The 14,576-nt window shown below is 30.8% G+C and overlaps 1 protein-coding gene across 1 annotated transcript; it reads right to left on the reverse strand.

The window, feature by feature from the left end:
- Positions 1–10,647: 10,647 nt before the first annotated feature.
- On the reverse strand, positions 10,648–12,673 carry LOC110655203 (heavy metal-associated isoprenylated plant protein 30-like). Its single transcript, XM_021811411.2, has 3 exons — positions 12,417–12,673; positions 11,240–11,315; positions 10,648–11,158 (listed from the first exon to the last, which is right to left on the reverse strand). The coding sequence occupies exons 1-3, from the start codon at positions 12,558–12,560 to the stop codon at positions 10,836–10,838; spliced, it is 543 nt and encodes a 180-aa protein (XP_021667103.1). The 5' UTR covers positions 12,561–12,673; the 3' UTR covers positions 10,648–10,835.
- Between the last annotated feature and the right edge of the window lie 1,903 nt (positions 12,674–14,576).

Consider the following 14,576-nt stretch of genomic DNA (forward strand, 5'->3'; position numbering starts at 1 on the left):
TATACTTATTTATTTATTGCCTAATTCAGTGACTATATATTTAGGTTTAAGTTCTCATACTCCTAATTTTCTATTAAAAAAATTATTAAAAGCATATTTATATATAAAAATTTCTAATTCATGTCTCTTAATAAATCATTCTTTAGTAGAGAGGAAGCATAGTTTTCATTTTTTTTTTCCAAATAAAAATTAGACAATGGAACTAAGACTCTTCAAGAAAATTCATGTTTAAATCTAGTATATCATAAACTCAAGATATAAATAATCGAGATTCATATATTTAATAAGTAGATTTTATTATATATTTTGTGTTTTGGATTTGTAATAAATTGAGTGTAGGTAAGAAAAATTCAACTTTTAAATGCTAAAGATAAATAGCTTAGTCTGAATTAGTCTAATAGCTAATGACGTATTACTCATTTGATAGGTATGAGGTTCAAGTACTCACTCCTCTAATCCTCATATATATGCTGAATGCACATCTAACACTTAAACTTTATTAAAAGAAAAAAAATCTTATAACACTTTAAACTTTTAAAACATCTTATAACATATCTCAAATCTTAAAGTGAAATTAAGATATCTTCAAGACCTGAGTGTAAACTTCAATTATACTAAATAAAATTCGAATGATATTTTAATTTCAAGAACAAATGCACTAACTTTTTTGATGTACTGCAGTGTATTTGGCACCTTTGGGATGTGCCTAGGACACCAGATGTTGTCCCTTTAGCTTGTCCACACGAAGATCACCAATGGCAGCCCCTTGAACAGCTTCTAAAGCTTTTCCAATCAATTAGAAAATCAAGTTTTGCCTTTTGAGAGATTACAGATGTAAACAGAAAATTAGAAACGATTTCTAGTATTTTTAATTTAAAAGATTGTTGGCTAATCTCTTTGAATTGATGAGAAATGAAGAAGAAAAGAGAGGAGATGTTCTTTGGGTGGTGGCACCAAAGAAGAACAACAGCCACACGTTTTACTCTTTCATAAAAACACTTATATAGCAAGGTCATCACTTAAAACCCTTGCCACATGTCACCTTCTGATTAGCTCTAGGTTTAATTGACCCAATCACATTGTGCCAAGTGTCAAACCTATATTTAATCTTGACTTTGATCATCTTACATGATTAAAAGACATATGGTAAGCTTATGTGTAGTGCCATGTGTCAACATCTCATGGTGCCACATGTCACTGTGTGAAATGACCAAAATACCCCTGTGTTTTAATTTTGAGTTCTTAACTCAAAATAATTATTTATCTTCTTCTAATTAATTTATATCAAATATAAATTAATTAATTAATCTTTATTAATTAATTTCTCATTAATTAAATTTATATTTAAACACTTTAAATATAAATTTAACTTATACTATACATCCAATAACCTAGATTTAGTTTCAAGCCATGCTAGGGACTTTGCAATCTAATTGCAAACCAAACCTATTTAATTAATTACATTAAACTCTTTAATTAATTAATTAAATCATATTTAATTTGGTGATTACTTGTGTATGTGTGTGACTTACTAGGCTCATCACTAATTGGCAATAAGACATGATATCAACTTTTAATATCATTAGAACTCTTTTTTATCATAAATGATTTCTCTAAATCATTTTATGCACCTCATAGACCATGGTTAACACCTAGCATAGCATGCCATGGCCACCCAATTAGTAATAAGGTTTACCTTAAATGAACCTATAATCATATGTTACCATGCACTAGAATCTCTCTGTTACAAAATCCCAATTCGAGCTGGAGTCATGGTTTATGTCAAACTCCATTTGCTATGAATATTATGTTCTCTTTTAATTCCAGTTCTTGATTAAAAAGATTTTCTCATCAAAAACTCTTTTGTGATTAAATCTATCTGTCCTGGCCAGGAACTTGAAACTCAAGAACAATTAAATGAACATAGGATATTATCCCTATTTACTTAGAGGAACATATTCCATCTTAATCAACACCTACCTCCATGTATAACTAGTAGGAGCCAACACATGCCCATATACCCATACACAGTACAAGTATGAAAGCAGTATCAAACTCAAACCACCTATATACAAGATAATTGTGTTATCTCAGGTCTAAAGATTATATGCACTGATATAATTTATAACAATGCATTGACAAGAGTAAACTCCATGTGCTTGTCATAAGTGTCACTGGTTCGACCTACTTATCATGTATAAGTATCTATCATGTTTGTTATATGGCATGAGACTCACCATTCCATCTTATTTACATCTCATATAAATAACTTGGGAACAAACATGATTACAATCTTTCTGGATAAGTCATGTCCTTATTGTGAAGTATCCTCGATTGTGAACCAATTTATGATACTTTATACTAGAAATACTATCACTCATATTCTTAATAACTTAAGAATAGAATTTCCAACAAAATATCAATGGATCTTTTCTATTACACATAAATATATTATGTAAACGGAAAAGTGAAAATGCCTTTTATTAATAAAATATGTACAAGATACATACTAAATGATATGCTCTAGGGTATACTACTAACAATCTCCCACCAGCACTAGAGCTATTCATTACAATACCTTAGACCCATCTTCTCAAGATGTCAGTCTAACTGTGCTTGTGACAAAGGCTTGGTGAATGGATCAGCTGGATTTTCAGCTGATGCAATTTTCTGCATGGCTATATCGCTTTGCCCAATTATCTGTCTAATAATGTAGTAGTGCCTTTCCATGTATTTAGATTTCTAGTGAGACCGAGGTTCCTTATATTCAAACAATTTCTTTTGCAACATCTGATGCAGCAATATACTTGGCCTCTGTAGTGGAATCTACAGTCATACTCTGTTTGGAACTCTTCCAACTGACTACACCTCCATTATAAATGAACACATACCCAGAGGTAGACTTCCTATCATCGATATCTGATTGAAAATCCAAATCAGTATAACCATCCAATTGCAAGTCTCCACCTCCATATATCAATAATAAATCCTTAGTTCTTCTCAAGTACTTAAGGATATTCTTGACAGCTATCCAGTGTTCCAAACCTGGATTGGATTGATACCTGCTAGTCAAACTAACAGCATATGTGATATCCAGCCTAGTACACAATATTGCATACATCAAACTTCCAATAGCCAAAGCATATGGAATCCTGGCCATTTTATCTCTTTCTTCGGGTGTCTTTAGAGACATCTTTTTAGAAAAGTGGATACCATGTCTCGCTGGCAACAATCCTCTCTTGGAATCAAGCATGTTAAACCTCTTTAACACCTTTTCCAAGTATAGACTTTGGGATAAACCAATTATTCTTTTCGCTCTATCTCTATAGATGCGAATCCCAAGAATATAGGTTGCCTCCCCTAAGTCTTTCATGGAGAATGTATTTGACAACCATACCTTTATAGTTGTCAACATACCTGTGTCATTACCTATCAATAGAATATTATCCATATATAAGACGAGGAAAGTGATAGCACTATCACTAACCTTCTTATATACACATGGCTCATCCTCATATTTGGTAAAACTAAATGACTTAATGGCTTTATCAAAATGGATGTTCCAACTCCTCGAAGCTTGTTTTAACCCATAAATGGATCGCTTTAGCTTGCGCACTTTGGAACCATCATGGAATTCAAAACCCCTAGGTTGTTCCATCAAAAATTTTTTCTTCAATATATCCATTGAGAAAAGCTGTTTTGACATCCATTTGCCAAATCTCATAATCATAGTATGCAGTTATTGCTAATAGAATCCTAATTGATTTAAGCATGGCAACAGGCAAGAAAGTCTCCTCATAGTCGATTCCTTGCCTTTGGTGAAACCCTTTCGCTACTAGCCTTGCTTTATAGGTCTCTACCTTTCCATCAGAATCAATTTTCTTCTTGAAAACCCATTTGTTCTCTATAGGTACAATACCTTCGGGTGGGTCAACAAGATCCCAAACTTGATTCTTATACATGGAATCAATCTCGTATTTCATAGCATCAATCCATTTTGAAGAGTCTATATCTGATATAGCTTCTTCATAGGTAAGTGGATCATCTCCATGATCAACTTCTTCATGAGTAGACAACTCTTGTTCTTCTTTATGAAGGAAACCATATCTCACTGGTGGGTGAGATACCCTGGTTGTTCTACGAGGAACAGCTATAGATGTTTCATCAATAGGTATAGGTTGACTAGATGGATCTATATCCATCTGATTTATTGGTTGATCAGAATTCTCCAATTCTAACTTTATTTGCCTTCCTTTGCCTCCTTCTTGAACAAACTGTTGTTCAAGAAATGTGTCATCTCTACTTACTACAACCTTTTGTGATGTAGGCAAATAAAAATAATATTCAAAACTATCTTTTGGATATCCAACAAATTAACCCTTTTCTGGTATGGTTTCTAATTTTTCAGTGTTCAGCTTTTTGATATAAGCTGGACAACCCCAAATCTTAACATGCTTAAGACTTGGTTTTCTTCCATGCCATATCTCATAAGGTGTGGAAGATACTGATTTTGATGGAATCCTATTTAGAATATGCAAAGTTGATTCTAATGCAAATCCCTAAAAGGAGATTGGCATATCAGTATAGCTCATCATACTACGTACCATATCTAATAGGGTACGATTTCTCCTTTTTAGATACACCATTCAGCTGTGGTGTTCCTGAATGAGTCAGCTGGGAAACAATGCCATGCTCTCTCAAGTATTCATCAAATTTAGTACTCAAGTATTCACCTCCTCGATCTGATTGAAGAGCTTTAATACTTTTTCCTGTTTAATTTTCTACTTCAGATTTAAATTCTTTAAACTTTTCAAAGGATTCATGTTTGTATTTCATCAAATACAAATACCCAAACTTTGATTTATCATCAGTAAAGGTAATAAAATAATGAAAAACGCCTCTAGTCATTTCTTTAAATGGACCACATACATCACTATGTATTAGCTCCAAAATATTTTCAGCTCTTAGTCCTTGTCCAACAAAGGGTGATCTAGTCATTTTGCCCTGAAGGCAGGATTCACAAGTTGGAGTAGGCTCAGAGCCCAATGAAGATAAAATCCCAATTTTCTCCAGTTTTGCAATCCTATCTTCTGCAACATGACCTAATCTTAAGTGACAAATATATTTTAAACTTGAGTTAATTTTCATAATGGCATTGCATTCTTTTAGATTGTTATACTTTGATAAGTTCCCTTTCAGTGCCCATCCTGCTGGCAGTGGAAACACTTTCCTTTGCCTCTGTCAGCTTTGGTCTTCCCTTTCTGTTTAGCTATTTTCTTGGAAGGATCAGGAATATGAGATTTCTTTTTCTTATTGCCTTTCTTCTTGTTGGACTTTCTAGCAGAAGAAGATACAATTAAAACTATCTCTTTTCCTTTATTGCTCAGTATATTCTTTTGGGCAATAACCAACATGTTAAGTAAACTAGCCAAGGTGCATTCCTATTTAGTCAAATGAAAATTTGTCACAAAATTCTCAAATGACTCAGGAAGGGACTGAAGGATCAAATATGTCTACAGTTGGAAATCCATGTTAAAGTCAAGATGTTCCAGCTGCTCAATCAGCCGAATCATCTTGCGGACATGATCCCCAACATTCTGTCCCTCAGACATCCTTATGCGGAACAGCTACCTAGATATCTCATACCTAGCATTCCTACTGTGCTCACCATACAACTCTTGTAGGTGAAGGAGGATCTCACTCGCACTCTGGATGTTCTCATGGTGCTTTTATAACTCATTACTCATAGAAGCAAGCATGCAACACTTGGCTCTCATGTCATGCTCCTTCCACTTGTCCAAAGTTTCATGTTCCTCTTGTGTGGCCTCTCGAGGTAAGGGACCAGGAATATTTGAGCCTAGAACATATTCTATATGTTCAAGGTTCAGGACAAGTTTCAAATTACTTAGCCAATCAGATAGATTAGGTCCTGTCAACCTATTGCGATCAAGTATGCTTGCAAGGATATTAGATGGTGGTGGTTATTCTATGCTCATTATTATCAGAAAATTAATTGCAAAAAATAATCAGATTAATTAGTAAATGTATCATGTAATTAACTAATATGATTATGGTCTTTTAATCAGATTGGTCCTCCCACTAACTTAGCGAATCCTACACTTCCAAAGTAGAAAATGGAAATCCTAGTTAGATGGATTTCTAGTGGGTGATTGAATTCTTATTATCCTATTGGTCATCCTCAGGCACTTCCATTATTGGAATTATAATAAATTATAAGTGAGCAGCTTCTTGCCCATCACATCTCATGTAAGGTTCAATCATTTACCTAGCCCCTAATGCTCAAAATCTCAGGCACATCCATTATTGACTTATCTTGCATTAGTTAAGTTGATCCCATTGAGCCAGTAAACATGAAAATAATTTTAGGAAAATCTCAGGCACATCCATTATTGGCCACCAAACCATTTACATATTTACAATATCTCATGCTTAACAATTATTCTTAAGAAAATCTCTTAAATTAATTGCATCATATGCAACTATTTAAAATTTCTTAAAATAATTGCCTTAATGGAGGGGCCATGTTATAATTACTTTAATTATAGCATATCCAACTTAATCATATGTTTGGAAGATTTTATGGTCGTCTTAGTTACTATTATGGTCTCACTTTGCACATTATCCAATTAGCATGCATATATCATATGCTTGCATACATTCCCATACATCTCATGCATTCATGGATAATCAATAAATATGGTATGATCATGGACTTTCTAAGGGATTCAATTCTGAGCCACCAAGAATTGAATCAAGGCATTCCTAGTTACATTTCATTTATTCATTTTACAAGAGTTGTTGAAGGAGTACATAATCAACACTTGATCTTAAATTCGTCCCACTGGTCCCACCAATGCTATTGACCTCCTTGATCTTCTTGCAATTCAATTACATAGTAATCCTTGGCATACCAAGGCAAATTTACAAGAAACAAATAAATGAAATTATAACCCAAAAAATATTACAACCTTTCTAATACATGCCCAAAATAAATTAAAATAAATTAATTAATTTACAACCTAAAGAAACATAAAAGAAATTAATCCAATCACATTGGTCTTTTATTGTCCATAATCATCCATCATGCATATCACTATTTAATAATTAAATAAAATATACATACTTAAATTAAATTGAATATCTCATATTCAACTTAAAAATTCAGATTTGAATATGATTCAAACAAATTTAAAAATTCATATTTGAATCTCATTCAAACAACTTTAAAAATTCATATTTGAATCACATTCAAACAACTTTTAAAATTCATATTTGAATCACATTCAAACAACTTTTAAAATTCAGATTTGAATCACATTCAAATAACTTTAAAAATTCAGATTTGAATCACATTCAAACAACTTTTAAAATTCAGATCTGAATCAAAATTTAATTGTGTGATTAAAACACCTAATTAAACATTTTAATTAGTCATAGGATGAACCTTAGATCATACAACAATTGTAGATTCAAAAACCAAACCTTGCACGCACCATTGGAGACCACAAAGTGTGTGCACCATTGGTGTTCATCACCATGCTGCCACCTTTCCTTTGCAACCAGCAATGGATCTAATGATCAAACTATACAATTAAATCATATAATCAACAATCTAAATGGCAAATATAGTGGCTCTGATACCAAATGAAAGAGCGGAAGCATGAAAAACACAAGTTTAGATCATTAAATTCAAAAATTTTCATCTTGGGTCTCATGCATCATGCAAGATTTATTTTTATCTATTTGATTTCAATGATAAATAGCATATTAAAACTCTTTTAATATGTTTTTGGATCTATATTTGCTATTTAAGATTTTAGAATTAACAGATTAATTCATCAAAATCCTAAATTAGATCAAGAACAAATGCACTAACCTTTTTGATACATTGCAGTGTATTTGGCACCTTTGGGATGTGTCTAGGACACCAGATGTTGTCCCTCTAGCTTGTCCACACCAAGAGCACCAATGGCAGCCCCTTGAATAACTTCTAAAGCTTTTCCAATCAATTAGAAAATCAAGTTTTACCTTTTGAGAGATTACAGATGTAAACAGGACACTAGAAACGATTTCTAGTATTTTTAATTCAAGAGATTGTTGGCTAATCTCTTTAAATTGATGAGAGATGAAGAAGAAAAGAGGGGAGATGTTCTTTGGGTGGCGACACCAAAGAAGAACAGCAGCCACATGTTTTACTCTTTCATAACAACACTTATATAGCTAGGTCACCACTTAAAACCCTTGTCACATGTCACCTTCTGATTAGCTCTAGGTTTAATTGACCTAATCACATTATGCCAAGTGTCAAACCTATATTTAATCTTGACTTTCATCATCTTACATGATTAAAATACATATGGCAAGCTTATGTGTAGTGCCATATGTCACCATATCATGGTGTGAAATGACCAAAATACCCCTGTGTCTTAATTTTGAGTTCTCAACCCAAAATAATTATTTCTCTTCTTCTAATCAATTTATATCAAATATAAATTAATTAATTAATCTTTATTAATTAATTTCTCATTAATTAAATTTATATTTAAACATTTTAAATATAAATTTAACTTATACTATACATCCAATAACCTAGATTTGGTTTCAAGCCATGCTAGGGACTTTGCAATCTAACTGCAAACCAAACCTATTTAATTAATCAATTAAACTCTTTAATTAATTAATTAAATCATATTTAATTTGGTGATTACTTGTGTATGTGTATGACTCACTAGGCTCATCACTAATTGGCAATGAGACGTGATATCAACTCTTAATATCATCAGAACTCTTTCTTATCATAAATGATTTCTCTAAATCATTTTATGCACCTCTTATACCATGGTTAACACCTAGCATAGCATGCCATGGCCACCCAATTAGTAATAAGTTTAACCTTAAATGAACCTATAATCATATGTTACCATGCACTAGAATCTCTCTGTTACAAAATCCCAATTCGAGCTACAGTCATGGTTTATGTCAAACTCCATTTGCTATGAATATTATGTTCTCTTTTAATTCCAGTTCTTGATTAAAAAGATTTTCTCATCAGAAACTCTTTTCTGAATAAATCTATCTGTTCTGGCTAGAAACTTGAAATATCAAGAATAATTAAATAAATATAGGATTTTATCCCTATTTACTAGTAGGAGCCAACACATGCCCATATACCCATACACAGTACAAGTATGAAACCAGTATCAAACTCAAACTACCTATATACAAGATAACTGTGCTATCTCAGGTCTAAAGATTATATGCATTGATATTGTTTTTGACAATGCATTGACAAGAGTAAACTCCATGTGCTTGTCATAAGTGTCACTGGTTCGACCTACTTATCATGTATAAGTGCCTATCATGTTTGTTATATGGCATGAGACTCACCATTCCATCTTATTCACATCTCATATAAATAATTTGGGAACAAACATGATTACAATCTTTTTGGATAAGTCATATCCTTATTGTAAAATATCCTCGATTGTGAACCAATTTATGATACTTTGTACTAGAAATACTATCACTCATATTCTTAACAACTTAAGAATAGAATTTCTAACAAAATGTCAATGGATCTTTTCTATTACACATAAATATATTATGCAAACGGAAAAATGAAAATGCCTTTTATTAATAAAATATGTATAAGATACATACTAAATGATATGCTCTATGGTATACTACTAACACTTGGAAGGTACGAAGCAACCGTGATGATTGGTCGGCCGAGTTCTTTATAATTAATATTTTTTTCATGTTTCTTTATTCTCTTTTAAAAACCTATATCACATTTTGAACTAAATAAACATATGAAATTCATTTCAATTAGCTTCTTATATATTAATTATAAATAAAACCTATTTTAACTTATAAAATCATTGAAAAAATATATATTTTTAAAAAAATTCAAATTAATTCCAATATAATTTTTTTAAGCATAATCAATGAATCTTATGAATTAAAAAAATATAGTTTTTTAAAAAATTTTAAGCATATTAATATGGATTAGATTCATTAGAACTCATAATTAATTAGCTCTTTGGATCCTATTGGCCCCCTTTATAGGAATTCCGCATGCAGCTCACAATCGCATGGGTGGCCTTTGAAATATCGTAGAGGCTATAAATTAAATCCCTCCCAAGTCCCAATCTCAGGTTAGGTGTGTTTTTATATATATACACTCACATAGTAGTAATGCATACCAAATGATCAATTCTCTCGATTTATTCATATGAATAATTAATGTGAAGATGACAGATTCCTACTGTAGTGTTAATTTCCTGTAAAGATAACAAACAAATAAATAAACATCAACAACTTTGAGAGGAAAAAAAAAAAGGATTCCCATGGCACTCAATTAAACCTAATATAGAAGGATTCCTCTTGTTAATTTTCAATCAATTTGCGCAATAGCCTTGCAGCTATTTTTTTTATCGTGTGGACGATAAACAAAGAATGGCACTGTTGGTCTCGACATGCTTTATATTTTTATCGTATCAATTCTGATTATAATTTAAATTTATAATCTTATAATTTTATAAATAATTTTAATATTATTAGATTAAATCTCATTAATTTGAAAATTATTATAAATTTACAGGGAAAAAAGTGTTGAAATAAAAATAAAAACACATAATTGAATATTTTGATTAAAATATATTCCCACAAGTGGTGATGGAGAGAAATATATGTTACGGAGGGTGGAGGCTCCATTATGATCCACAAGTAGAGGTTCATTTGAGACACATATACGAGAAGAGGTTCATTTGAGACACATATACGAGAAGACACAGTTGACAATATATATGTAGTTACATAAGACAGCAGGCATTAACGTTTTCATCACTGAACATGTTGCTGACCTTGTCGTCTCCACGATGAGTGACAGGGATGTTCCCATACCTGTCCCCAACATTATAGCCATGCCTGTAGTAGTTATAGCTTTCTTTGAATTCCTTGGTGGTGTCTTTGAAATAGTGATTCGCGGATGTGAAGTACAGTGGCGGATTTGGATAGGGCCAGAATTCTGCTCTCTTTCCTACCCTCCTCACTGCCTTTAGCACCTTATTTTGATCAACGTACCCCACCACCGTTACCTTTTCCATGTCTAGGTCAACCTCTACCGAATCAACGCCTATAAATTCACTCATCATACAAGTAAATATGTTTAACCACTCCTTACCTAAAAACAATCTTTTAGAAAACAAAACCTTACCTCTAAGCTTGTGAATTGCATTTTTGACAACTCTCTCACAACCACTGCAACACATCCGGACTTTGAGATGCACTGTCTGTAGACATGGCTTAATTAGTTTAATTAGTTAGGAGATTCTGATCAACTTAATTTATTTGAAATCTTAATCTCATCTTTTATATATATATATATATATATATATATATATATATATATATATATATATATATATATATATATATATTTTTTTTTTTTTTTTTTTTTTCTTTTGAAATGCTTTGTGCTTTGGGAGACCAACGGGATTAAGAAAAGACACATAGCTTGAATTAGTTTTTTTTTTATTTTATTCATGATTCCAAATTCTTTTATATCTATCCCCTTATTTGCAATATAAAATTTTATAATAATTCAATTCAGTTGATTAATTTATTTTTTTAACTTAAAAAAAATTCATTTAAAAAAATATAAATTAAATATAATTTTATAAGAATTTAATTTAATTCTTTTATTATAAATAATTTATTCCAAAAGAAATTTATATCATGTTGACATGTTCAGTGGTAAGGCAAGTTGTTTTTTCCATTTTCCAATTCATTTCAAACTTAGATCTATAAACGCTAATTGGCGTTTTTTTTTTTTATTAGGCAAACATTAATTGGGTTTAGAAACAAAAATTTGTTTTTTACCAATCAAATTGAGTCTGATTGCTTTAAAAAAAAAAAAAAAGTCTAATTGCCTAATTTAGCTTGGCCATATTACTCACATACCTAGATTTGAATCCTTACTCCCCCTATCTCCTACTAAAAAAATTAAAAAAAAAATTGAATCTAATTAGTTTTCTTGTACCCTTTCAAAGTGTGAACTTTCTGAAATTTGAATCCCTTCATCCGTCCTGATTTTCTATGTCATTGTTATATATTCGCATATCCGCAGCAAGTTATCGATAATTAATTTGTTAGTTAAGTATATTGTATGCTTCTTTCAACCAAGAGACAAAAATAAGACACCTGATATATATATATACAACAGTTATCGGTGAGAAGAGATGGATCTTGGTGATTGTTCTTGGATTTAATTTGGCTAATGGCAAGTTGAACCGAAAACTTAAATGGGGTGGGAGAAAGGGTTGCCTTATATATTGGCTGCATGAAAGCTTAAAAAAAAAAAAAAAAAGTTGCACGGATGCATAAAACCGAACCTGCAAAGAGAGTGGACGCCACTTGGGCATGTTGTAGTTGATAATTGTGATGCCTGTGCCTGTATGGTCGTCCCGAAAGTGAAAGTAACAGTAAGCAATGGCGGATATGACAGACTTAAAAGCTCTGTTTAAGAAGGTGGCCATGGCAGTTATAGGTTCCCTTCAATATATAAAGCAACACTAATTTGAGGGAAGACAAGGCCAGCCCAGAAGATATTGATCCTCTGACAAGGCATTGGCATCGCTTCCTTAATTCTAAGTTGTATTCCATGGGTAATATATTCCAATCCTACTCCAAGTAAACAGTTTTCTTGTGCTTAAATTCACTTTCTTCCAAATATATAATTGAAAGGCTTTTACTTTAGGGAGGAATGGCATCTAAATCCTCACGTTAATGTGCTTGATAACATGGCTGCTGCTTACACCCACCTGGGGAATATCATTCCCTCGCGTCCATTCATATTTAGATATATACTGGCTCAAGGGAGGAAAGATATATGTATGGGTTTTGATGCAAAGCCAACTATATATTCTTTAATCTTTCTTTTTCCACTAACTTTAAAAAATCATTACCAAACAACGGGCGGCATAGCCTTGCAATTAATAATATAATCCCATCATATATTCTCACACGTGTTGTTGCTATTTTTTATATATATATTATCAAAAACAAAAATAAATAAATAAACAGTGCAGATATATTTATTTATTTATTTTTTAACGATTAGGCCACAAGTGTATATATAAGTTGAGAAATAAGAAATAATTTATAAAATTATGTCACCAAATTTAATGAAAATACTTACAAAACTAACACAAGGCATGTAAAAGATATGATTTACATTGTATCAAAAAAAAAAAAGATATGATTTACAAAATTTTACCACCTAATTTGATGAAGATATGTACTTAACAAATTGTCACGCGACATACAAAATTATACTGCCTATACAACTTTAAAAAATTACTTTATGGCGTATTACAAAAACTAAAATTAATATAATTTAAAATAATAGCAATAGTCTATTAATAAATTTATTTTAAAATTAAAATGCTATATATGTTTATATATTTTAGGAAATGATTATGACTTTTATGATTTATTTTTATTTTTATTTTTTAAATATTATCTTTGCACAAATTTAATTATATTTGCTATTTTTTTATTATATCCAATTTTTTTTAAAAAAATTATAATTATACTATAAAAATATTATATTTGGACATTTTTATTAAGGACTATTTAGATAAAAATAATTAATGATTATTTAAAAAATAATTAATAATTATTTAGAAAATAAAAAAATAAATTTAATTTTGATAAATATATTACTATTTAAATTTTTAATATAAAATTTTATGAAATGATTTTGAAATAAATATTAAATTATATTATTAAAATAAAATAAAAAATAATACACATATTACACGAGCAAAACAACTAATAATGTCTTATGAAATATCAAAGAAGCGAAGAAATCAAAGGAAAGCTGGTTTTTATTTTTATGCTAATATTTATGTATAAAAAATTCAATCTCATGGAAAAATTCGAAACTTCAGACACATGTGCTTGATTAATTCAATTGAATTCATTAAAGTAAAACGTAGCAAATGAATTCCCAAGAAAAAAAAAAAAAGAGTAAATATAAATTAACGAAATAATTTTGAAGGGAATAATTCTTGGTGGGGAACTATGATTTTATTAATTACTCACTTCATCTTGAGATGAGTTAATTAGTGGTGATCATGTTAATCCACTTGTACTCCTGGTAGGCAGAATAATTTTATTAAAAATAAAGAATAAAGAGGGTTTCGTTCTTCTCCTCCTGAGGACTGCACGTGACCTGCGGCCAGCAACAAGAAAATGATGTTTAATTTGTGAAGTGCTCCATGTGTTATATATATATATATATATATATATATATATATATATATATATATATATATATATATATATACAATGCCATAAATTGCTCCTAATTCCAAAAGAAGAGCTAGCAAATTATAATAGCTATTGAGAACGGCATCGTTTTCCTTTACTCACTCTGGATACAAAATTTGAAAGCACAATCAGGTATGAGATCCATCCATCCATCCATCCATCTATTTTAGTATGTAGCTGCTTCAATATCTAATAAATTGCTTAGTTAGTTGTTTTCT

Source organism: Hevea brasiliensis, chromosome 16 (genome assembly GCF_030052815.1).
Source record: "Hevea brasiliensis isolate MT/VB/25A 57/8 chromosome 16, ASM3005281v1, whole genome shotgun sequence".
Lineage (NCBI taxonomy): Eukaryota > Viridiplantae > Streptophyta > Magnoliopsida > Malpighiales > Euphorbiaceae > Hevea > Hevea brasiliensis.